Consider the following 23,640-nt stretch of genomic DNA (forward strand, 5'->3'; position numbering starts at 1 on the left):
TAAGCACTATGTGCATACATAATCTTTTTTTAAGGTTTGCCATCATAACCATGACTGTGTGCTTCCATCTCATCATGGGATTTTCATTTTACTTTTCACATATACATCCAATTTGCATTTCATTTGAACCTTCAGCCTTTTCAATGGAGCCAGTTCACATATATGCAAGCCAGCTGCAGCGTCTTTTCAAAAAGGGTCCAGAACGTTTTTGAGCCCAGTCCAGGTGCTATTTTCCATTGTCATACACTTTGACAATTCGTAAATGAACCACTGAATTACCTTGCCCTGGAGGGAGCTGAAATTGTGCTGTCAAAACCGGCCCGCACATATGTGAACCCGGTCCAATTGCTGGTTGCTTATGGCAGGTGTAGCTATATGAAGGACCACCTTACTGTGTTTTCAACAAAAGTAGAAAGGCTGTTATAGAACCTGTCAATGTACTAGTTCTGGTATAGGACTTCTCAGTGTGGGATTGAGGTAGCAATACTGGTGCACTTGCAAAAAGAACAATTGAATACTGTGTGATTTATTTTTTTTTTTTTCTTTTGCACTAACATCCAAATTTCTAGGACAAGCTTTTGGGGTGTGTTCCCTTCTTTAAGCTCCAAGAGTACTGCTTGGAGCTTGAAGAAGGGGACACACCTCGAAAGCTTGTCCTGAAAATATGGATGTTAATGCAAAAAAAAAAAAGTATCATGGACAGTACTCAATTGTTCTTTTTTCAGTGCGGGATTATATCTCAGGCGTGTTCTCTGCAGAGGGCTAATAGGCTTGTCCATATGCTGCAGAAAGGTTGCCATTCCAAGTATATGGGCACTTGGAGTGGGCATAGGACCTGAGTTAGTAGGACATTGTTCTACTGGCTAACGCCATGCATAATGCCTCGTTTTTAGCATTGTGTTTATGAGTATCCTTGAAAACTTTTCATGTGATGCTACTTATTTGGCCCTGGGGTGCCAGAACTGCTAAAATAAAAGGAATGTCTATGTTTATGCCTTTTCAATTAATCTTTTGACTAGTCACATTGGACCGACCCAGCCATCACCAGAAAAACATAACAAACCCATACATCCAATCTGAGACCCCAGTAGAATAGAATATTTAAAGTGTAGGAATAGCCAAAACTTTTAAGGTTTTGAATAGAACAGGGAAGGGTTAAACCCCTTCCAAGTAATTTTTTTTTTTGCTCCAATGAGGAAATTTCCCTTTATAGTCTGTCCCAGAGAAACAACAGGAAGTTAGGGGAAATCTTTCAGAGTAATGGAAATTACCTTCTTAGTTGTTACTGGAACAGGTGTCCTCATTAGAACATTCCCTATTACCTTCTGTTTTGGGGACAACTGTAAAACGTTGAATTTCCCTTTCTTTCTGAATGTCAATAGTCACTGGGACAAATTAATCCCCTCAATGGAAGACACAGCAATATAAACTTGACCGAGCATCAGAACTTTACCCGCTGTATCTAAAGCTAAAAAGAAAAGTTTTGCCAAGAGATGCACTTTAACCCTAGGTTCACATCTGTGCGGGTTCACACCCTAGGTTCACACCCGCACAGAGAAATGCGGACCCGTGGGCGGGTGCCATTAGTTCTAGGGAATCAAGGTTCCCGTGTGGGCTGCGTTTTCCAAAGAAGTGCAGGGACTTCTTCCCAGTGTGTCACGGGCACGGGAGTCCATTCAAATGAATGGACTCTCGTGCCCGTGCTAAACGCGGCCCGCACGGCCGCATATATGTGAACCGGGGGTAAATTTCCAGTCGTGCTGCTCATTATAGTAACAGCTGAACTTGGTTGGTTTATGGCCTGGCTGCTTTGCAAATATATCAATTAAATACCACGCAAGGGCTACCTGTGTTCCTGGAAAGCAACAACATATTTGTTTAATTTGACTTTTTAAAGGCTTTAGGGCAGTAATCATTTTCATATTGGATGAAAGATAATTGTCAGACAGTTTTGGTTAAGGCGGCAACAATTTGTGTTTTATTTGTTTTGCAGGCATTGCATATGTTAAAAAGATAAGGCAAATGAGCCAAGGGTTTTAAAATGATCTAGGGAATGAAATTTGTCTTGGAATTACATTTGCATTGTTAATTATATTTTAACTGAGGCCTTTTCTTTTTTTTTTTTTTGCTTTTTGCGAACCTTCCCACCATAGGCAAGGGGTGCCATAGGCACATATTGCCAATTTCTACTGAACTCTTCATGGAGCTTGGTGTCCAAAAACTGGACTGACCGCAGGTTGAAGCTTAGGCAGAACAAGCAAAATCTATCAGTTCCCCCCATTTGTGCCCTTCAATGTTGATGGAGGAATCCCATGTATATGGAAAGCCGGAACCATGGGGAATGTACGGTGTATGACCAGCTTAGGATAAACGCCAGTCTTCTCTGACTTCCTGATTAAATACTAGTTCCAGGGTAGGTCATGTTGCGCACACTGAAGATGAATAGGTTAGGCTAAATCACCCTAGAACTAGCGTGCCATACTAGAATGAGAAAATGGCACCCTATTATACAGGCTTTTTGTTTTGTGACTGAGCCCTCTAAATTCTATCTAATAATTGGCTAACAATTTTCACCCGACTTACTTAATTTTTTTTTTTATTGACTTTTGTCGAGTCGGATGGTTCCAACAGGCCCACTTACGGGAGTAAAATCTGACATGAGTTCCAACCCTTCTCAACTCTATCCAAAACTAGAATAAAGGTTTTGGATATATACATACACTTTAATTTAGTTTTGGTTTTAAAAGTTTTACACACTTATAAATAAGTTTCAGGCTGTTAGTGTACTACACATCATAGTCCAAAGAGCAATGGCGTGATGGAACACATGCCAACCAATCACATTCTGTTAATCTACACTCTGTGAGCTGCTGATGGCTGTTTTCCAATCAACTGCCACAGATTACTGCACACCACCCTCACTTGCACTGTGGTACCCCATACAGCCAATCAGATTCTTTTTTTCTAGAGACATGAAAGAGAGATCTGATTGGTTGCTTTTGGCAGCTGGCCAGTTCTTCAGCTAGTAGGCCCAAAATTATTTTAATAAATTGCGTAACCATAGATACTTGTGCACAGTAGCATGGCCATGTTGTGGTCTAAAGTGAGTTCTCTGTTGGCTCTTTGTTAGACCACATGAGGGTTAGCTAAGGTCCTGCCGGATCTCTTTGCTTCATTTGTTTACAGGATGGGAATTTTGCAAATATGGAATTTTTCATACTGTAATATAAATGATAAATACACTGTAATATAAATGTAAATTTGTCTCCATTGATTTATATGATGCACTGGGGAAATTTTTTTGTTTTGTTCGGGCAGGTATCTGTTACACTACTTTCCATCTGTACAGGTGGTTGGGTATGTAAATTGGACGACAGAGGAAAATAAGCAAAGTATTTTTTGTTTAGAAACGATTTGCATTCGGTTGTATAATTTTACTGCCTTAAGTGTATCTATAGCTAAAACTTTTTTTTTTATTATTTCCTATATTGTAGGGAGGGTTTTCTTGCTGTCTGCGTACCTGTTCGGGATATTAAACCTCTCTATTTATCCTGGTGACCCTTGTCATAGGGATTGAAAATTGGGAAAAAAATCCCAATTTCTTTTGAGTCCTTGTCGGGACAGGAATAGAGAACATTTTCCAGTGGTGACAACGGTCTATGAAAAGATTGTCCGTCAATTCCTGATTTGACTGTGGGACATAAAGTGGTGGAAATGAACTCCGATGGCACACAAATACCTCACAGGGGTTTTAGCTCTTCCTTACTAAGCCAAAAATTGGTTTTAGGTGTTTTCTAAAGCAGATCTGTCCCTTGCTTGTTACTTGCCAAAGTAACATGTTTGCTTAACAGGAAGTACTCTAGATTGGCGTTACTGTTCCCCCTGCCCTCCCCTGCTGCTAGAAATCCACAAAAATCCCTATATAAGTTTTAGCTTTCTGAAGGTCAAACTCAGGAAAATTCCCTCTGCTCGCTGGTGGGAGGTGAATGACCATTGAGGCACCCAAGACTGTATTATGTGGTACTGTCACGTCTTCCTCCATGTTTGGAGGTACGGGTATGAGTTTACTTTGATTTCATTTTCAGTTATTTATTAAGCCACAGCCAAAGTGCTATAATAAATAGAAAGCAGTCAGTAGTAGTCCTTAACTTATCTTAGCAAATTTACGCTCACTGGTTTACTACGTGTTCTATATCTTTCACTTAGGTGAAGGAGAAAAAGAGCTCCAAAAGATGAATTTATGAGATTGTTATGTGCAAATTATTGTATTTTATTATCCGTTGGTAGCCAGTGTGTTTTGGGGTAACAAGAAATCCTGGAAGAACCCTCTGCACACTGCTGTATACCCTTATCTTGTTTTGGGGTAACCAAATCCCCTTCTTCAGGACCAGGAGTTGAGGAGGCTCTGCAGAGGAAAAAGTAGCTGCTATAGCAAGCTTTCATTCAGCATTTCTGTTGATGAAGTCTTAGGCCTCATTCACACTATATGTGCATAAAACTGATGAAAAAATGCACAGATTTGACTTGCATTAGAACGTATTGGCTATGGGAACATGTTCCTCCCAAAAAAACGGGTGGAACATGTAACATTTTCCCAAGGGTGAACTTATTCTTTAATCTAGTGCAATCTGGTAGCAGCAATTCAATGTTCAGCATCTATATACACTCTTGTGCGTTGAGGTGTGTTGTGTAAGGGTCCATTCACTCCACAAATAATGGGACTGTGTTGAGTGGCTATCCCAGTGCGGTCCCACTGCATGAAAAGGAAGAATGATGGCCCCTTGATCCCATAGGGAAAGGAGCCTTGACTGCGGAGAGTATGGCCTAGTGAAAAAGGTGGTGCTAGTGGATGAGCCCCAAATGGCTGAAGGTGGTTGGTCAGTCGGTGGCAAAGAATGAATGAATGCTGTCAAAAGTTATCACGTGAGGTAACATCTCACTCACCTTAGAAGCAGCAGGAGGAAGAGTTGGCCACCCCTATTTTCTTTCAGTTGGGTCGGTTGTCACAGCTTTTTCCTGCGGTTTTACCTTGCCAGCGAAAAGCTTTCCTTTAAAGGACTATGCCCTTCATTGGAAGTTGGACCAGTCTAGGGTTGTCCGGAACTCATGGTAACGACAGGCCTTTAGATTAGGTGAAGTTACGTTTTTAGGAGTGCTCACAGTCTAATGGTGACTGGCACAGGTTTAAGGTTAATGTTTAATATTTATGTTTGAAACTGCTTAAGTGAAATTCAATAAAGCTGTGGCCTTGGCCTTCCAACTTAACACGTCTGAGTGTTGTTATTGGGTGAGGCCGAGGGGAAAAAATGTGGTATTAACCACTTCCCGACCGCCCTGTAGCAGAAATAAATGCTACAGGGTGGCACGGGTGTGCAAAATCACGTATATATGTGATTTTGCATTTCCGGGTAGATGAGGCATGCCCTACCTGCGTCGCCATTCGCGGCCGCGGCTGTCAGTCACCAGGTCCTGGTCGGTGATTACTCGCCAGCGCCCAGTGATTACCGAGTATCTCCAACGGTGAGGAGAATTGTTTTGTTTACTAACAGTTCTCCTCCCTGTCAGCTCGGGCACACTGCTTTGGATGGCTGTGCACAGCACAGCCATCCAAAGCAGTGCGCTTACAGTGAAGCACACAGACACCGCCCCATAGTAAAAGACACCCAGCACACAGTTAACCCTTTGATCGCCCCAGATGTTAACCCCTTCCTGCCCAGTGCCATTAGTAAAGTGTCAGTGCTTTTTTTTTTTTTTTTCAGCACTGATCACTGTATTGGTGTCACTGGGGATGTCAGTGACACCAAGTCAGTTCCCCCCAGTGTCAAAATGCCCGCCGCAGACCCGCTATAAGTCGCTGATTGCCACCACTACTAGTAAAAATTAAGAAAAAAAAAAAATCCCAGTATATATACTGCCATTTTTAAATACTATAACTTTCACATAAACCAATTAATTTACATGTATTGAGATTTTTTTTTTTTTTTGAGCAAAGACATGTAGCAGAATACAGTTTGGGCTAAATTTATGACGAAATTAGATTTTTACAATTTTTTTACTGGACATTTTTAATAGCAAAAAGTCAAAAATATTGATTTTTTTTCTTCTCAAAATTGTCGGTGTTTTTTTTTTTTTATAGTGCAAACAATAAAAACCGCACAGGCGATCAAATACCACTGAAAGAAAGCTCAATTCGTGGGAAAAAAAACGTAAATTTCATTTGGGTGCAGCGTTGTTGCATGACTACTAGCCCCTCCCTTTTAGGTTGTAAGCTCCAAGGAGCACGGCCCTCCTATCCCTCTTGTATTGAACTGTATTGTTGCTATATTGTCTCCCGTTATATTGTAAAGCGCTGAGCAAACTGTTGGCGCTCTATAAATCCTATATAATAATAATAATGACCGCGCAATTGTCAGTTAAAGTAACGCAGCGCCAAAAAATGGTCTGGTCAGGAGGGCAAGTGGTTAAGGTTTGGGCATATGCTCTTCCGCAGTCATGCGATGTCTCCCTATCAGCACGGTTCAATGCAGTGCAGTGGTGTGCATTGAATAAAAGTACTACATGTACTTTTTTTCAGTGCAGTATGAGGCAATCCACTGCCTCCCTCCATGCAGGTGGCAATTGAACTTTGAGATGTCGGTGTGACATTCAAATAAAGTTCATTACAAAGAAAAAAAAAAAGGAAACAATGCGATGTGCCAAGATTAGCACATCATCACTGTACTGGTCTTGGTTGGACCGTACCACACACCATCCTCTGGTTCCATACTGCAACATGCTGCGTGAAGTTCCATGTGCTTTACCATACGTTACCACAGCTCACATTTGTGAATGGGCCCTCAGCTCTTTATTTCTCACGCTGTTTTATTAAATTAGCCCGCATGTCTCTCAAGCACATATCAGAGTGCGTCCCATATACACGGCACATAGACCATTTCCAAGCACAGAACGTGGAAATCAAATCTTTCTCAGCACCAGCTGCCTTTTCCCACACACAAATATTTATTGTGTGACTATTACAAATAAGATTTCTGGTATCCCTTGTCAGTTTAAATTTCCTGCACCACATATCAAATATGAGGTCATACCCACATGATGACGGTGCGGACAAATCATATCGGTTGGTGTGGGTGGCTGCCTCCTAAGCAGGATAAAGCATCCCGAAGTGCCAGCTCCTCAGGCCTGTTCATCTTGTCACACCAAAAACAAGATTATGCTGAATGAATCATCACTGACTGAACGGCGAGAATTATTTTCACTGCAGAAGTGAGCGTGTCATCTGTGATTAAAGTGGGACTCATTAGACTTGATTCACAAAAGCCTAACACATACGGCATTTTCATTGCATTCAATATTTGACTTTTTCTTTTTTGCATTCAAAATTCAGTGTAGAGTTGAATGAAGTGTTGTTTTGTGACACATCAATAAAAAAAAAAAAAAATAGTTAAAGTAAATGGTGCCAAATGTTATAACAAAATGTTGTAACAACACATTGAACGGCCCCTCACCACCCCTACACAACACACACCAGTGTGCATATATCTATTTTCTCTTTAATTGTATGTTTTTTTTAAAAAAGTTAAAAAGTACCAACAAAATGTATGGAAACGTTTACAAAAGTTTACATAAGAACAGTAAAAAAAAAAATAGTAATGGCAAAAAAAGCAGAAGGAAGAAAGTTCTTTTTTTATGGTGTATTTAATTTAATTTGTATTTCTATTAACGTTTTTTTAGGTTTTATAAACTGCACAAAAAAGCAAAACACAAAGAAAGAAGCAAATAAGTTGGGAACTTTTATTTGTACGTAGAGGTTTGCTGTAACTAAGGTGGTGATCAAAGGACCTTACTCTGCACATAAACACTAAACAAAGTACATTGCATTATTACCATAGTTGTATGAATGAGGTCCTCAAACAGTAATTGCAGGCTTTATTCATAAGTGAGCCACTTTAAGTGTTTCTAATACACATAGCTTAGCCCAGTTTCCAATGTTGCAGTTACACCAAACAGAGAGGGTGTGTGGTTGGGGTTTGGGGTGAATTTAATCCAGTTTTGCAGGTTGGGCTTTGCAGGATGCTCATACTGGAGACTTTGCATTGCAATTAATGGATTGGACAGTGGATACAAAAACCAGACTGCCTGGTTTAAATCTGGACTGGTGAAAGTACCAGCAAAATGTATGAAAACACAAAAAGTTTACATAAGAACAGTAAAAAAAAAAAATAGTAATGGCAAAAAAAGCAGAAGGAAGGAAGTTCTTTATGTTGAATCTAATTTAATTTGTATTAACGTTTTTCAAGTTTTATAAATTGCACAAAAAAGCAAAACACGAAGAAGAAAATAAGTTAGCAAGTATGCAAAAGCTCTTTTACTAAGCGTAAAAAGGGGTTGAAAGGGGGGGACTTTTATTTTTACGTAGAGGTTTGCTGTAATTAAGGTGCTGATCAAAGGACCTTACTCTGCACATAAACACTAAACAAAGTACATTGCATTATTACAATAGTTGTATGAATGAAGTCCTTAAACAGTAATTGCAGGCTTTATTCATAAGAGAGCCACTCTAAGTGTTTCTAATACACATAGCATCACCCAGTTTCCAATATTGCAGTTACACCAAACAGAGAGGGTGTCTGGTTGGGGTTTGGGGTGAATTTAGTCCAGTTTTGCAGGTTGGGCTTTGCAGGATGCTATACTGGAAACTTTGCATTGCAATTAAGGAATTGGACAGTGGATACAAAAACCAGACTGCCCGGTTGAAATCTGGACTGGTGAAAACCTTAGTTGTGTGTGTATTTGGAAGAGGGTGTGTACATTTCATACATTTTTAACCAACTTAACTTAAACCAACTACTTTTCTTTTTTCAGTGCAGTTTATCATATACCAGTATAATGAAACAATACTGGTAATAATTTCTATTTAGAAAATAGATGTGTGTTTTTTTTTTTGTTTTTATTTTATTTTTTTTTTCATTTAATTTTTCCTTCTTCCTTTTTTATCTCTTCCTTCTCTTTCCTCTCCCCTTGCCATCCCTCTTCCTTTCCCTCCTGAACCTTTCACTTCTTTAACTGTCTCCTTTTTTCCGATCGCTGTAGTTCTTCTACAGGAACTCCATTCCAAGGCCTAAGTTGATCACCTTGATCTCCCATCACCTATTCTATATTATTGTCTCTTGTGGCCCCATACTTCCCCAGGCTGCAGACACCTGGGCCTAGCTCTCTCAGTCAATTTTTTTTTTAACACCTTGTTTAACATTACTGGTTTACCATAAGTGACCTTATGGTAAACCAATCATGTTACCAGTAGCTTGACCTTGATCTCCCTCCACCTGCCCTATGTTGTCTCTTGTGGCCCCCATACCCCCAGGCCGCAGACACCCTGGGCCTATCCCTTGCCATCCATATTTTTTTTTGTTATACCTTGTTTAACAGTATTGGTTTACCATAAGTGACCGTATGGTAAACCAGTAATTTTACCAGTAGCGTTACCTTGATCTCCAACTACCTATCTTATGTTGTTGTCTCTTGTGGTCCCCATACCCCCAAGGCCACAGACTCCCTGAATGGGCCTATCTCTCTCCATCCTTTTTTTTTGTAATTTTCTAATTTTTTTTTTATTTGTTATACCTTATTTAATGTTATTGGTTTACTATAAGTGCCCCTATGGTAAACCAGTAACGTTACCTTGATCTCCCACCATTTATCCTATGTTGTTGTTTCTTGTGGCCCCCATACCCCCAGGCCGCAGACACCCTGGGTCTATCCCTTGCCATCCATATTTTTGTTATACCTTGTTTATCAGTATTGGTTTACCATAAGTGACCCTATGGTAAACCAGTAATGTTACCAGTAGCGTTACCTTGATCTCCAACTACCTATCTTATGTTGTTGTCTCTTGTGGTCCCCATACCCCCAAGGTCGGAGACTCCCCAGATGGGCTTATCTTTCTTCATCCACATTTTTTTTGTTATATCTTGTTTAACATTATTGGTTTACCATAAGTGACCTTATGGTAAACCGGTAATGTTACCTTGATCTCCCACCACCTCACTTATGTTGTTGTCTCTTGTGGCCCCCATACCCCCCAGGCTGCAGACTCCCTGAATGGGCCAATCTCTCTCCATCCTTTTTTTTTTTTTTGTTATACCTTATGTAATGTTATTGGTTTACCATAAGTGATCCTATGGTAAACCAGTAATGTTACCAGTAACGTTACCTTTTTTTTTTTTAATTTGAATATTTATTGATTTTCAAAATATTAGGAAATTTAAAATCTACAATATAAATTCTTTACATTCATATAACAACAATATCTAACTTGTACATTCATTTCCAATATTTTCCTTATATCTCCCAGCCCCCCCATTAGTAAAATCCAAAGTCACCCCCCTCCCACCCCACCCTACAACTACCGCTCTTTGGCAAGAGAAAAAGAGGCTCTCACCACAAGGGGGCAGGAAAAAGAGAGGCCCTATTCTCATCCACTCACCCTTGATCTAAACTCTTCCCATTTTTTCCATTTCGCCTGGTATATCCCCACACCATCTTCCTGGGTATAAAACAGTTTCTCTAATCTTACAATATAGTCCATTCTATCTATCCAGTCTTGTTTTTTGGGGGCTTCTACTTGACGCCAAAACTTTGGAATCAATCCCTTGGCTGCATTTAAAATGTACCATGCTCCTGATTCTTTATATTTATTTACTGTTATTTCTGTATTATGTAAAAGGCAGGTTCCAGGGTCCAGACTGATATCAATTTCCGTAATCTTTCTAATTTGGTGTACCACTTCTCCCCAGAATACTTGTATCTTTGGACATTTCCACCATATGTGATAAAACGTGCCTATCTCTCCACACCCCCGCCAACAAAAAGGTGATTTCTCCCAACTTATCTTACCAGTAACGTTACCTTGATCTCCCACCATTTATCCTATGTTGTTGTTTCTTGTGGCCCCCATACCCTCAGGCTGCAGATACCTGGGCCTATCTCTCTCCATCCATTTTTATTTTTGTTATACCTTGTTTAATGTTATTGGTTTACTATAAGTGCCCCTATGGTAAACCAGTAACGTTACCTTGATCTCCCGCCATTTATTCTATGTTGTTGTTTCTTGTGGCCCCCTTACCCTCAGGCTGCAGATACCTGGGCCTATCCCACTTCATTCATATTTTTTTTGTTATATCTCATTTAACATTACTGGTTTACCATAAGTGACCTTATGGAAAACCAGTAATGTTACCTTGATCTCCCACCATTTATCCTATGTTGTTGTTTGTTGTGGCCCCCATACCTCCCAGACCACAAGTGCCCTGTTTGAGCCTATCCCTCTTCATGCATTCTTCCTTTTTATACCTTATTTATTGTTACTGGTTTACTATAAGTCAATATACTAATTGAATTTCATGTTAATAATTGATGTATCCCCAACCACTCGATGTTATGCCTCCTTGTTAAAGTTTTTACCTTTACTTCAAACCTCCCCTCCCAAAAAAAAAAAAAGTTGAAAAAAAAAAATAGATGTCTTCTGTTCTCCTTTTAATACGAGGTGTAAAAGGTGGCGTTACCCTTTAAATATGATGAATTGACTACCTTTCCTGAAAAAAACTGCTCAGAAGGTCGTCGTTTTTGAGTAGGATTTGTAACACAAAGCCGGGAGGCCCGCGCTATCAAGTTGTTTTGGCGTCTCCAAGCAACAGTGCCAAGGGAAAAATGTATTACACAGAAAGCCTTTCACACAAACATCTGCTTAGTAAATCATCATAAACAGCCATACGTCCTCTGCCTGACTCCTGCGAGTTCCAGAGCTGAGCGTGCGCCAAGCCCCGGATTGTGATGGCCAGCAGCCTTTGCGTAAGCAGAGATTAAATTACAGCCTTGTAACTGAAGTACAGTACAGACAAGTTTTGGTCTAGCATTTGTGTACTGCTCCACGGTTTACACACATGCTGCAGCTGCCCATGAAGGCTTCTGCATAACTCCAGTGCACATAAGCTTGAAGGGAAGCCATTCTATGAGTCACATTGCGAAGGGTGGTCACCATGACAACCCGCGTGTCTGGAGTGTTCTTCAGGCGCTTAAATCCACCTTTAAGAACCAAGGCCAGCAGCTGCCACTGGTCACGCTTCTTGTGCCAGGGTGGATATTTCTTAATTACCGAATGAATGTCTGGCCTTGGCGTTCTTCGGTTACCACGATATGGCCAGATTTTTTTTTTTTCCCCAAAAATTGAATAATGGTGGTAAAATGTGTTCACTATTATTTATTTATTTCAGGTACTTATATAGCGCTGTCAATTTATGCAGCACTTTACATATATATATATATATTGAACATTCACATCAGTCCCTAACCCTCAAGGGGTGTACAATCTAAGGTCCCTAACTCACATTCATACATAAACATATTAGGGCCAATTTAGACAGGATCCAGTTAACCTACCAGCATGTCCTTGGAGTGTGGGAGGAAACCGGAGTACCCGGAGGAAACCCATGCAAGCACAGGGAGAAAATGCAAACTCCAGGCAGGAGGCGCCATGGTCGGGAATCGAACCCATGACCCATTTACTGCAAGGCAGACGTCACTACACTCTCTTATATAGATATGACACACACACACACACCTCACAAATGTGCTTCTGAAGGAATGGTCAAACATTCCCATAGACACTTGTGGACAGCCTTCCCAGAAGAGTTGAAGCTGTTATAGCTGCAAAGGGTGGGCCAACTCAATATTGAACCCTACGGACTAAAAGTGGGATGCCATTAAAGTTCATGTGCGTGTAAAGGCAGGCCGACCAATACTTCTGACAAATTTAGTGTGTGTGTGTGTGTATATGTATATGTATATATATATATATATATATATATATATATATATATATATAATTTAAAACAAAAAATTATTATTTTTTTGTTTCATAGAGATAGATGAAGAAGAAATACTTTCTCAGGAACTGATGAGAATCAGGATGTATTTGAAAAATTTAATGAGTGCCCAACATTTCGGTGGGGTGCAGCTTTCATTTCTTAAGGCTCAAATGTTTTTCTAAAGTATATGTGCACCCTCACCTTGTAAAGCAACCGATTCAGTGTAAAATAGAACAGAAAGGCAAAACATTTGCGTATAGACAAAAATACAATTATAAATACTTTTTTTCCCCTTTTTTTGTAAGTGATCACACACCCTCTGTCTTCAGCTGCATAGGTATCTTAGAGAGCTGAGGGAGGAAAAATGGCAGCACACTGATCTTCCCAGTGAATGGCTGTAGGGGGGGGGAGCTCTGATCATTGGAAGCAGACGGACTTCCCAGCATAGCTAGAGAACTGATCCTGCTGTGCTCTTTTGCCTAGTGTGGTCAGTTTTTAATAGGAAAGCAGAGGGACTGCCAGGAACACTAGCGATTTCATACAAAGGAAGCAATACAAAGAGAACAGGCTACATTCCCATACAATTACATGGTACAAAAGGAAAATGAAATGTTGGGATGACCTAATAACTCAACATTGGTGGTAAAGTGTATTTTATTTATATATACTGTGTGTATGTGTATATATGTATATGTATGTATATATATATATATATATATATATATATATATATTTAATATGCCATTTTTGCCTTGCTTGCTGGATTTGGTGCAGACACAGACTGGGGAAACTCCAACAGCCCTATGCCATGCACCTTTTATTCTATCGACTGAAATACACAGCACATCATCACAAACACAACATTATTTGCACAGGTGGCCATGATTAAAATGCAGTTGGGAGTAAAGTTTCCATGATGTATAAAGGAAGAGAGGCTCTGTGGTTCCCAGGGGAGGACTGACCATTTGGAAACTTGGGCAATGCCCGAGGGCCCGGGGTCAGTAGGGGTCCCATGAGATGTCCCTGGTACCTTTTTCATAGGCTTTTTTGAGTTTGGGCAAGGACACAGGGGCTCCATGATCCCCTATTGCAGGGGGCCCTATGAGTTGTCAGTCCGCCCCTGGTGGTTCCCCAGAAGCATGGTAGGATTGGGTGCGGCAGAGACCTGCGTATTGTTTGTTTCTTTGCCACTAATGGGACAGTAATTTTGACAGTATATAAAGTACCTTTTTGTCCTTCACTACCTGACAAGAGACGGCCATCATCATATGTATTGCTAGATCTGTAGACAGGGATAGCTTTCCAGGTATATTTTGGCCGTGGTTGATATTCATTTTAAACCATAATATACTTGTAACTGAGGCTGTTCATGTGTGTAATACTAGATTTGCCGTTTTGCTATGGATTATGCCAGGGGTGGGCAACTGTAGCCCTCCAGCTGTTGTAGAACTACAAGTCCCATGAGGCATTGCAAAACTGACAGTTACAAGCATGACTCCCAAAGGAAGAGGCATGCTGGGACTTGTAGTTCACTAACAGCTGGAGGGCCACATTTGTCCACCCCGTGGATTATGCAGATCACCAGCTGCCCATTGGTGTCACAGGAGAAAGTAATACTATCTTACTTTTTGTCTCCACAGCCCACCGGGTACATGGAGAACAGCATGCCATACAGTTCTATTGAGGATGTCCAGCTTCTGTCCTGGGAGAATGCTCCAAAATACTGTTTACAACTAACTTTTCCCGGAGGAACGGTCCTACTCCAGGTATGACATATATACATTAGGTTGTTTAGTGTGGGGTTTACTTGTTGTATAATAAATTACCTACTTCAGCTATATGCAGAGCGCATCCATAAGTAATATACAAGTTATGTATGTTTTTTTAATATCAAGTTTAGTAAGGTTTGTCCTTCTCTTTTATTCGACCCAGTTTGAGTGCAGGTGGGCTTTGTACAGCAAGTCCACAACATACAATGAAACAAAACATCATCTCGTAGGAGCAACTGAACACAAGTCAGTTGAATAAGGGCTCGTTCACACTTGACTGTTTTACCAACGCTTGCCAAACGCCCCTATACCGTTTGGCAAGTGTTGGTCCGGCGTTTACGGAGCGTTTTTTAACGCTTGGCAAACGCTCCGCAAACGCCGCATGCGCGGTTTAGCGGCGGTTGCTAGGCATTTGCCGAGCGTTAAAAACGCCCCACAAATGCCTATAATGAAGTTTAAATGGTGCTACCGCTCCGCTAAAGCCCCGCAACCACGTCGCAAACGCCGGCCGGGCGTTTGCGGAGCGGCACCATAGACTAGAATAGGAGGCTTCAACGCCTCCTGACTCGACCAGAGGCGTCCGTTTTGCCGCGACGCCAATGCTCCCGTTAGAACAGCACCATGTGGTGCAATGTGCAGAATTGTCCGAGGCGTCTGGGAAGCAGTAAAAACGCTTCCCAAAAGCCTCTCTGCCGCCTGCACACAACGCTAGTGTGAACGTAGCCTAACAGAGTCTCCCTTAATGAGTCTCCCTACAGCGCTGAGCAAACTGTTGCCGCTATATAAATACTGTATAATAATAATAATGAGTTCTCCAAAACAAACAGGCAGCTCTTGTACCTTTTTTAGTCTGGTTGTTATTATTATTATACAGGATTTATATCGTGCCAACAGTTTGCTCAGCGCTTTACAATATAACGGGAGACAATACAGCAACAATACAGTTCAATACAAGAGGGATAGGAGGGCCCTGCTCCTTGGAGCTTACAATCTAAGAGTAAGGGGCTGGTGGTACAAAAGGATAGGCTTTTTTCTTTTCTAGTATTATGTTATAACATTTCCCAGTTCTTTCCAAAACTAAAAAAAAAGTTTGGGCTGCACATACACTTTGGGCTGTTTCCCACAATGAATTGCACAGAATTCTGCTGTGCTTTCCTGTGCACTTCACATGTGATCCGGGTGCAGTGCGATTTCAGCCCATTGATTTGAATCGGTTGTAATTGCGGCAGACTGCACCACAAGTAGTACATGCAATACTTTATAAAACCCACAGAAACCGGAGAGCATGGTACTAGTACAAGTACAAGCAGTACCATGCAATCTTGTGCAGGCAAATGCACTGTCATTAGGTTAACATTGGCAGATCGCAACTGCAGTGCGTTTTGAACTGTTATGTGAACATGGTAACAAAGTGGAAACTAACATTTTGAAGACACGCATGCCCTCTTTTATCAACAAATAGGTATGAGCACCACATCTAGACGCCTAAATGCATTGAGTTGCCGCTATGTGATTGGCTGATTAGCAATTTGTGTTACCAAGCAATTGAACAAGTGTACCTAATAAAGTGGCCAATGAGTGTATATGTATAGTGCTGCGTAAATTGTCAGCACTATTTGATTATCTGTAATAAATAAAATAAATTTAAAAAATCACCTGCCCCTAAATGCACAGTGACACCTGTAATAAATCATACATGCATTGCCCTGCAGTGTGATGGATAAAAACGGTGGCACGTGGATGCGTGTTGAGGGCCCATTAACAGTGACTGGGAGATGAACCCGCAAAACATGTCACCTTGCATATAGCTGTGATTGGTCCCTATACAATATCTGTCATTTCTGTATTCTTTTTGTGAACCATTCAGTCTATGGCACACATGCTATGGACTGAAAAGAGTTAAACAACCTTTCAGTCCAGAAGGTATTATTGCCGTGCTCATTTTCCCTGTGTAAATGTTTTGCGCACACACGTGGTGCCTTTTTTCCCCTTCTGTTCCTAATAATCAGAAGGTAACCAGATGGAAAAACAAACAGGGAGAAGCCCTGGTAATGCACAGTGAAGATACAGTAGCTGATGGTGTACAGCGCCTGTGCTCGCGTCATGTTTATGTGTTTACTTTTATGGGAATAAATCTGTTGCTGTTTAATAAATAATCCAAAATCCTAAAATGAGAATATTACAATAATCAGTTTTGTGCACAGCCTTAGGGCCTCAATTTTGAGACATGAATCACAAACCTTTACATATTGGATAGTTTACCGCTGCTGCATAGATCCCATCTGTGTATAACAAGTTGGAAAATCTTTGTGTGGGATGATAAGAATGTTCTACATGCTAGTTATCACTCTGTGGGGAAGCACTACACCCCATCCTAAGATTCCCCTGAAATACTTGCCTACACCCAGAAACAACTGCTGCCTGGGACCCCACAGCAGCTGGTCATGCAACAAAATGTCTTAAAGTGGTTCCTTAAAGTGTGCAGCCCCCCCAGCTATAGTGAATAGTTGCCTGAGCCCGATCTCAATCCAGTGATGTGCACGAGAGCAGTGTTTTTTTTTCCCTTTCCCATTGGCTCTGGCTGCTGTCAATCACAGCCAGCGGGGAGCGAGCAGGGAGCGGGGTCGAGACGCGCTCTGTGTGTCAATGGACACAGAGCTGTCTCAGGAGAAAACCTGCATGATTGCCCCCAGAGCAAGCGGCTTGCTATGGGTGGCGGGGAGAGGAGCCAGGAACGCCAGTGGAGAACCAAGAAGAGGTATCAGTGGGAACTTATCTGAGAGGCAGAAATTGCTCAAAGAACCCCTAGCAACCTCTGGAGAAACCCTAGGGTTCCACGGAACCCTGGTTTTGAAACCCTGCTTTAATGTGTTCTTTGATATGCTAAATGTTTTGTCATTTGCTACAATTTCTCTACTTTAATCCACTGCTATTGACTTCCAAGTCATTGATTTTATACCTCTATCTGTATATCTGATCGCAGTTACACACTGTATTCCTTAAAGTGTTACTAAACCTAAGACCCTGCATTCACTATATCTGGTCTCCCCAGACCCTGCATTCACTATATCTGGTCTCCCCGGACACTGCAATCACTATATCTGGTCTCCTTAAACCCTGAATTCACTATATCTGGTCTCCCCAGACCCTGCATTCACTATATCTTGTCTCCCCAGACCCTGCATTCACTATATCTGGTCTCCCCGGACCCTGCATTCACTATATCTGGTCTCCCCGGACCCTGCATTCACTATATCTGGTCTCCCCGGACCCTGCATTCCCTATATATCGGGTTTCCCCGGACCCTGCATTCCCTATATCTGGTCTCCCCGGACCCCACATTCACTATATCTGGTCTCCCTGGACCCCGCATTCACTATATCTGGTCTCTCTGGACCCTGCATTCACTATATCCGGTCTCCCCGGACCCTGCATTCACTATATCCGGTCTCCCCGGACCCTGCATTCACTATATCTGGTCTCCCCGGACCCTGCATTCACTATATGTGGTCTTCCTGGAACCTGCATTCACTATATCTGGTCTCCCCGGACCCTGCATTCACTATATCTGGTCTCCCCGGACCCTGCATTCACTATATCTGGTCTCTCTGGACCCTGCATACACTATATCTTGTCTCCCTGGACCCCGCATTCACTATATCTGGTCTCCCCGAACCCTGCATTCACTATATGTGGTCTTCCTGGAACCTGCATTCACTATATTTGGTCTCCCACAGTACACAGAACATTGAAATGCAATTATTTTAGAAAATATAAATGGCTAGATACCTTTTCTCATGAGCAGTTAGAGCAGTCTTGTGACTTCTATCAGTGTTGAGCAGAGCACTGGTTGAAGCTTGTAGGAGGAGTTTTCTTTCTGCTCTAAGAGGATGCAAAACCCCTGATCTCTGTCTGGACAGTGCTGATTGGCCCTGTGCTGATCACATGCACTCTCCCAAGAAAATAAAAATCCTCTCTAGCAATACACACTTAACTGACCATGTGCATAAAGGCTAAAGTTCAGTCTGGCTTATCAGCATGGGCATTTGAACAAGAGGAGGGGCAGAGAAGTCAGGATCAAACATCCTTTTTACACAATGCAGAGATTTACCCCTTCGGTTCTACAGTGAGTATAACAAGCATGCTATACTGCACGGGTGTCAAACTGGTGGCCCTCCAGCTGTTGCTAAACTACAAGCCCCATGAGGCATTGCAAGATTGACAGTTACAAAGGTAGAGGCATGATGAGATTTGTAGTTTCGCAACACTCTCCCAAGAAAAAAAAAATCCCTCTCTAGCAATACACACTAAACTGAGTATGTGCAGAATGGCTACGGTTCAGACTGTCTTTTCAGGAGATAAGATGAGGACATTTGAACAAGGAGGAGGAGCAGAGAAGACAGGATCAAATGGCCTTTTTGCACGATGCAGAGGCATAACCCCACCAGTTGAACACCCCTGCTATACTGCATAACACTTTAGAACTTTTCAATAAAAATGTATTGAAAGAGAAAACCTATTTGAGATTGTAGTGGCTGGGCTTACATACACTGCATTGATGCCAAGATATTTCAAACTCCTCTAGCAGCTTCCTTTGCGGTGATTGTTACTTTTCTAAGTGTAACAAAATACCAAAAACATCCGATCATTTCATCAGTTTAACTTTTTTTATCTGGCTACTTTGTTACACTGAGGCTGTTCCTCGCTGCCTTTGCTTTGAAATGGTCCTTGGACAAAAGCCCGTGTTATGCTTTGATGCAAACAAATGCAGCATGACGATAGCATTTATAAGGGTCCTCTGTTAACTCCTTGCTTTGCAAAAGCTCATGGGGAAAAAAGCCGTGAATTGTTGGCTTTTTTTTTTTTTTTTTCGCCGCGTACCAGGGGATGTCTAGGATCCAGCAGATTGGGGCTTTACTGCCTGGAAAATCCCAATATCCCTCATTCAGCACAATTGACACCTAATGAGCAAAGCCTGTTAGCATCAGTTAAAGATGACAATACTCCTCTCCTGCCCAGGTGATAAATCTCTCTCTGAGCATTAAAAGCTGCTAATTGCCTGCAATGTTGTTTAGTTTACACATAAAGAGCCATTTGTACACACGCCTCCCAGCGCCAATTCATCATGTGCTGCCTTTAATGGAAGCACTGGCCTTGTACAATATTAATGGCTGTGATGTGAGTTGTGCTGTGGCATATAATAGGGAAACCGGGCTTCACAGTCATTGTGGAGGAATCAAACGTGAGATAATCACCGTGTTACATGACATATACAGCGTCACTGCGTGCTGGTCACAGGATTATCTTTCATGGTCCTTGCTTTGTTGTGAAAGGGGGAATCTCCCTTAAAGTAGAATACCAGTTTTTATCAGGCTGCTTTTAAATGATGCAAAAGGAGCAAAACAACTTCATTGTGATATACTGTGTGCGTTACAGACAAGTGATTATTGCATGAATTGTTATGTATATCTGTTAAAGTGTTACTAAACCCACAACAGTAAAATCAGTCTGTATATGCAGTAAAGCATGCTTGTTATACTCACTGTGGAACCTAAGGGGTTAATCCTCTGCATTGTGTAAAAAGGCCATTTGATCTTGTCTTCTCTGCTCTTCCTCTTGTTCAAATGTCCACATCTTATCTCCTGATAAGACAGTCTGAACCGTAGCCATTCTGCACATGCTCAGTTTAGTGTATATTGCTAGAAAGGTTTTTTTATTTTTTCTTGGTAGAGTGCATGTGATCAGCACGGCCAATCAGCACTGCCCAGACAGAGGTCAGGGGTTTTGCATCCTCTTAGAGCAGAAATAAAACTCCTCCTACAAGCTTTAACCAGTGCTCTGCTGAACACTGATAGAAGTCACAAGACTGCTCTAACTGCTGATGAGAAAAGGTATTTAGCAGTTTACATTTACTAAAATAATTGCATTTCCATGTTCTGTGTACTGTGGGAGACCAGATATAGTGAATACAGGGTCCTGGGAGACCACATATAGTGAATGCAGGGTCCTGGGAGACCAGATATAGTGAATGCAGGGTCCTGGGAGACCAGATATAGTGTATACAGGGTCCTGGGAGACCAGATTTAGTGAATGCAGGGTCCTGGGAGACCAGATATAGTGAATACAGGGTCCAGGGAGACCAGATAAAGTGAATGCAGGGTCCTGGGAGACCAGATAAAGTGAATGCAGGGTCTAGGGCAGTGTTTCTCAACTCCAGTCCTCATGGACCCCCAACAGGTCATGTTTTCAGGATTTCCCTCAGATGAAACAGCTGTGGTAATTACTAAGGCAGTGAAACTGATCAAATCACCTGTGCAAAATAATGGAAATCCTGAAAACATGACCTGTTGGGGGTCCATGAGGACTGGAGTTGAGAAACACTGGTCTAGGGAGACCAGATTTAGTGAATGCAGAGTCCTGGGAGACCAGATATAGTGAATGCAGGGATCCGGTGAGACCAGATATAGTGATTACAGGGTCCTGGGAGACCAGATATAGTGAATGCAGGGTCCGGTGAGACCAGATATAGTGATTACAGGGTCCTGGGAGACCAGATATAGTGATTACAGGGTCTGAGGAGACCAGATATAGTGAATGCAGGGTCCGGTGAGACCAGATATAGTGATTACAGGGTCCTGGGAGACCAGATATAGTGAATGCAGGGTCTGGGGAGACCAGATATAGTGAATGCAGGGTACGGGGAGACCAGATATAGTGAATGCAGGGTCTGGGGAGACCAGATATAGTGAATGCAGGGTACGGGGAGACCAGATATAGTGAATGCGGGGTCCGGGGAGACCAGATATAGTGAATGCAGGGTCCGGGGAGATCAGATATAGTGAATGCAGGGTCCGGGGAGACCAGATATAGTGAATGCAGGGTCCGGGGTTTAGTAACACTTTAATGACCCACCTTCATTTCGTTGTACAAGATATTCCTAAAGTGTTAACCCACAACAGTAAAATCAGTCTATATGCTTGCTATACTCACTGTGAAATGTAAGGGGTTCCTCCACTCTCCCCGACTCATCTCCTGATAGAACAGAGCCTTGGGGGCAAGCTGCACATGCTTAGTTTGGTGTTTATTACTAGAAAGTTTTTGTTTTCTTGGTGGAGTGCATGTGATCAGTACAGGGCCAATCAGCACTGTCCAGATAGAGGGTCAGGGGTCCTGCAGTCTCATAGGACAGAGAAAGGATAATGATATCTCCTATTACAAGCTTTAACCAGTGATCCTGTCTTCTCTGCTCCTCCTCCTTTTCAAACGTCCACATCTTATCTCCTGGTAAGACAGACTTTACCCATAGCCATTCTTTACATGCTCAGTTTAGTGTGTATTGCTAGAGAGGTTTTTCTTTTTCTTGGGAGAGTGCATGTGATTAGCAGAGGGCCAATCAGCACTGTCCAGACAGAGGTCAGGGGTTTTGCATCCTCCTAGAGCAGAATGAAAACTCATCCTACAAGCTTTAACCAATGCTTGGCTGAACACTGATTAGAAGTCACAAGACTGCTCTAACTGCTGATGAGAAAAGGTATTTAGCCGTTTATATTTACTAAAATAATTGCATTTCCATGTTCTGTGTACTGTGGCAGACCAGATATAGTGAATGCAGGGTCCTGGGAGACCGGATATAGTCAATGCAGGGTCTGGGGAGACCAGATATAGTGAATGCAGGGTCTAGGGAGACCAGATATAGTGAATGCAGGGTCCGGGGAGACCAGGTATAGTGAATGCAGGGTCCTGGGAGACCAGATATAGTGAATGCAGGGTCCTGGGAGACCAGATATAGTCAATGCAGGGTCTGGGGAGACCAGATATAGTGAATGCAGGGTCTGGGGAGACCAGATATAGTGAATGCAGGGTCCGGGGAGACCAGGTATAGTGAATGCAGGGTCCTGGGAGACCAGATATAGTGAATGCAGGGTCCTGGGAGACCAGATATAGTCAATGCAGGATCTGGGGAGACCAGATATAGTCAATGCAGGGTCCTGGGGAGACCAGATATAGTGAACTCAGGGTCCGGGGAGACCAGATATAGTCAATGCAGGGTCTGGGGAGACCAGATATAGTGAATGCAGGGTCTGGGGAGACCAGATATAGTGAATGCAGGGTCCTGGGTTTAGTAACACTTTAAAGGTGATATTTGGCAAAATTAAAAACAAACAAACAACACAAGCAGTGCTTCTCTGCAGTACAGGCACATTTCACAGAGAGAGCGGGAGACGAGGAAGGTCTGCACTGAGGGAAGGAGCCACCCAACTTTTCAAATTAATAAACAGGTGATGGGTTGCTAGAATTCAAGGCTGTCATGTTATGCCTAGTACACGCGATCAGAAAATCCAGGACAAAAATCGCTTTCGGAGGGATAGTGTGATAATCTGATCGTTAGTACACAGCTTTCAACAGCTGATCACAACAGTTCATGCGAAAATATGCGAAGGGACAATCACTAACGTTGTTTTCGTGCGATAACAGAGCGAACAATTTTCTTTTAATAAGTACAGTAGTCATCGAGAGAGCGCAAGACTGCACATGCTCTGAAACGACAGAATGCAATACAATACATCACATCACTTCTGAAATTGTATTCTGTTGTATGAGAATTTTGTCATTTTAGTAACCGATACCAATACGAGACTAGCATACAACTAAAAATAAAAAAAAAACGGCCAACCAGTCATCTGAAATTCTCATTGTGTGTACGGGGTATTAAGGTAGGAATGTGTGTATGTGTCTGCGATTTAATGGAGGACTGTGTTTGGGGGGCTATGATTGCAGAGGGGGCTGTGATTGCAAAGGGGGCTTTGATGTAAGGGGGAGGGGCTATGATATGATCGGGGGGTTGTAATGTAAAGTGGGCCTGTGACATGAGGAAGAGGGGAGCTGTGATGTGAAGGAGGTCTGTGATTGCAAGGGGGATTATGATGTAAGAGGGTGACAATGATGTGAATAGTGAGGGGTGCTGTGATGTGGAAAGGATTGTAATGTGGCGGGGGGGGGGGGGGCTG

The 23,640-nt window shown here is 42.1% G+C and overlaps 1 protein-coding gene across 4 annotated transcripts in view; it reads left to right on the plus strand.

Moving 5' to 3' along the window:
• Window positions 1-23,640, plus strand: part of CMIP (c-Maf inducing protein) — a 275,138-nt gene that overhangs the window by 100,413 nt on the left and 151,085 nt on the right. For all 4 annotated transcript variants that reach the window (XM_089689802.1, XM_089689803.1, XM_089689804.1 and 1 more), the window contains exon 2: window positions 14,504-14,629. In XM_089689802.1, coding sequence (XP_089545928.1) covers window positions 14,504-14,629 — 126 coding nt within the window. The remainder of the gene's footprint in view (window positions 1-14,503; window positions 14,630-23,640) is intronic.

Source organism: Staurois parvus, unplaced genomic scaffold (assembly GCF_062004578.1).
Source record: "Staurois parvus isolate SC_StPar_1 unplaced genomic scaffold, SC_StPar_1.0 ptg000498l, whole genome shotgun sequence".
NCBI classification, from domain to species: Eukaryota; Metazoa; Chordata; class Amphibia; order Anura; family Ranidae; genus Staurois; species Staurois parvus.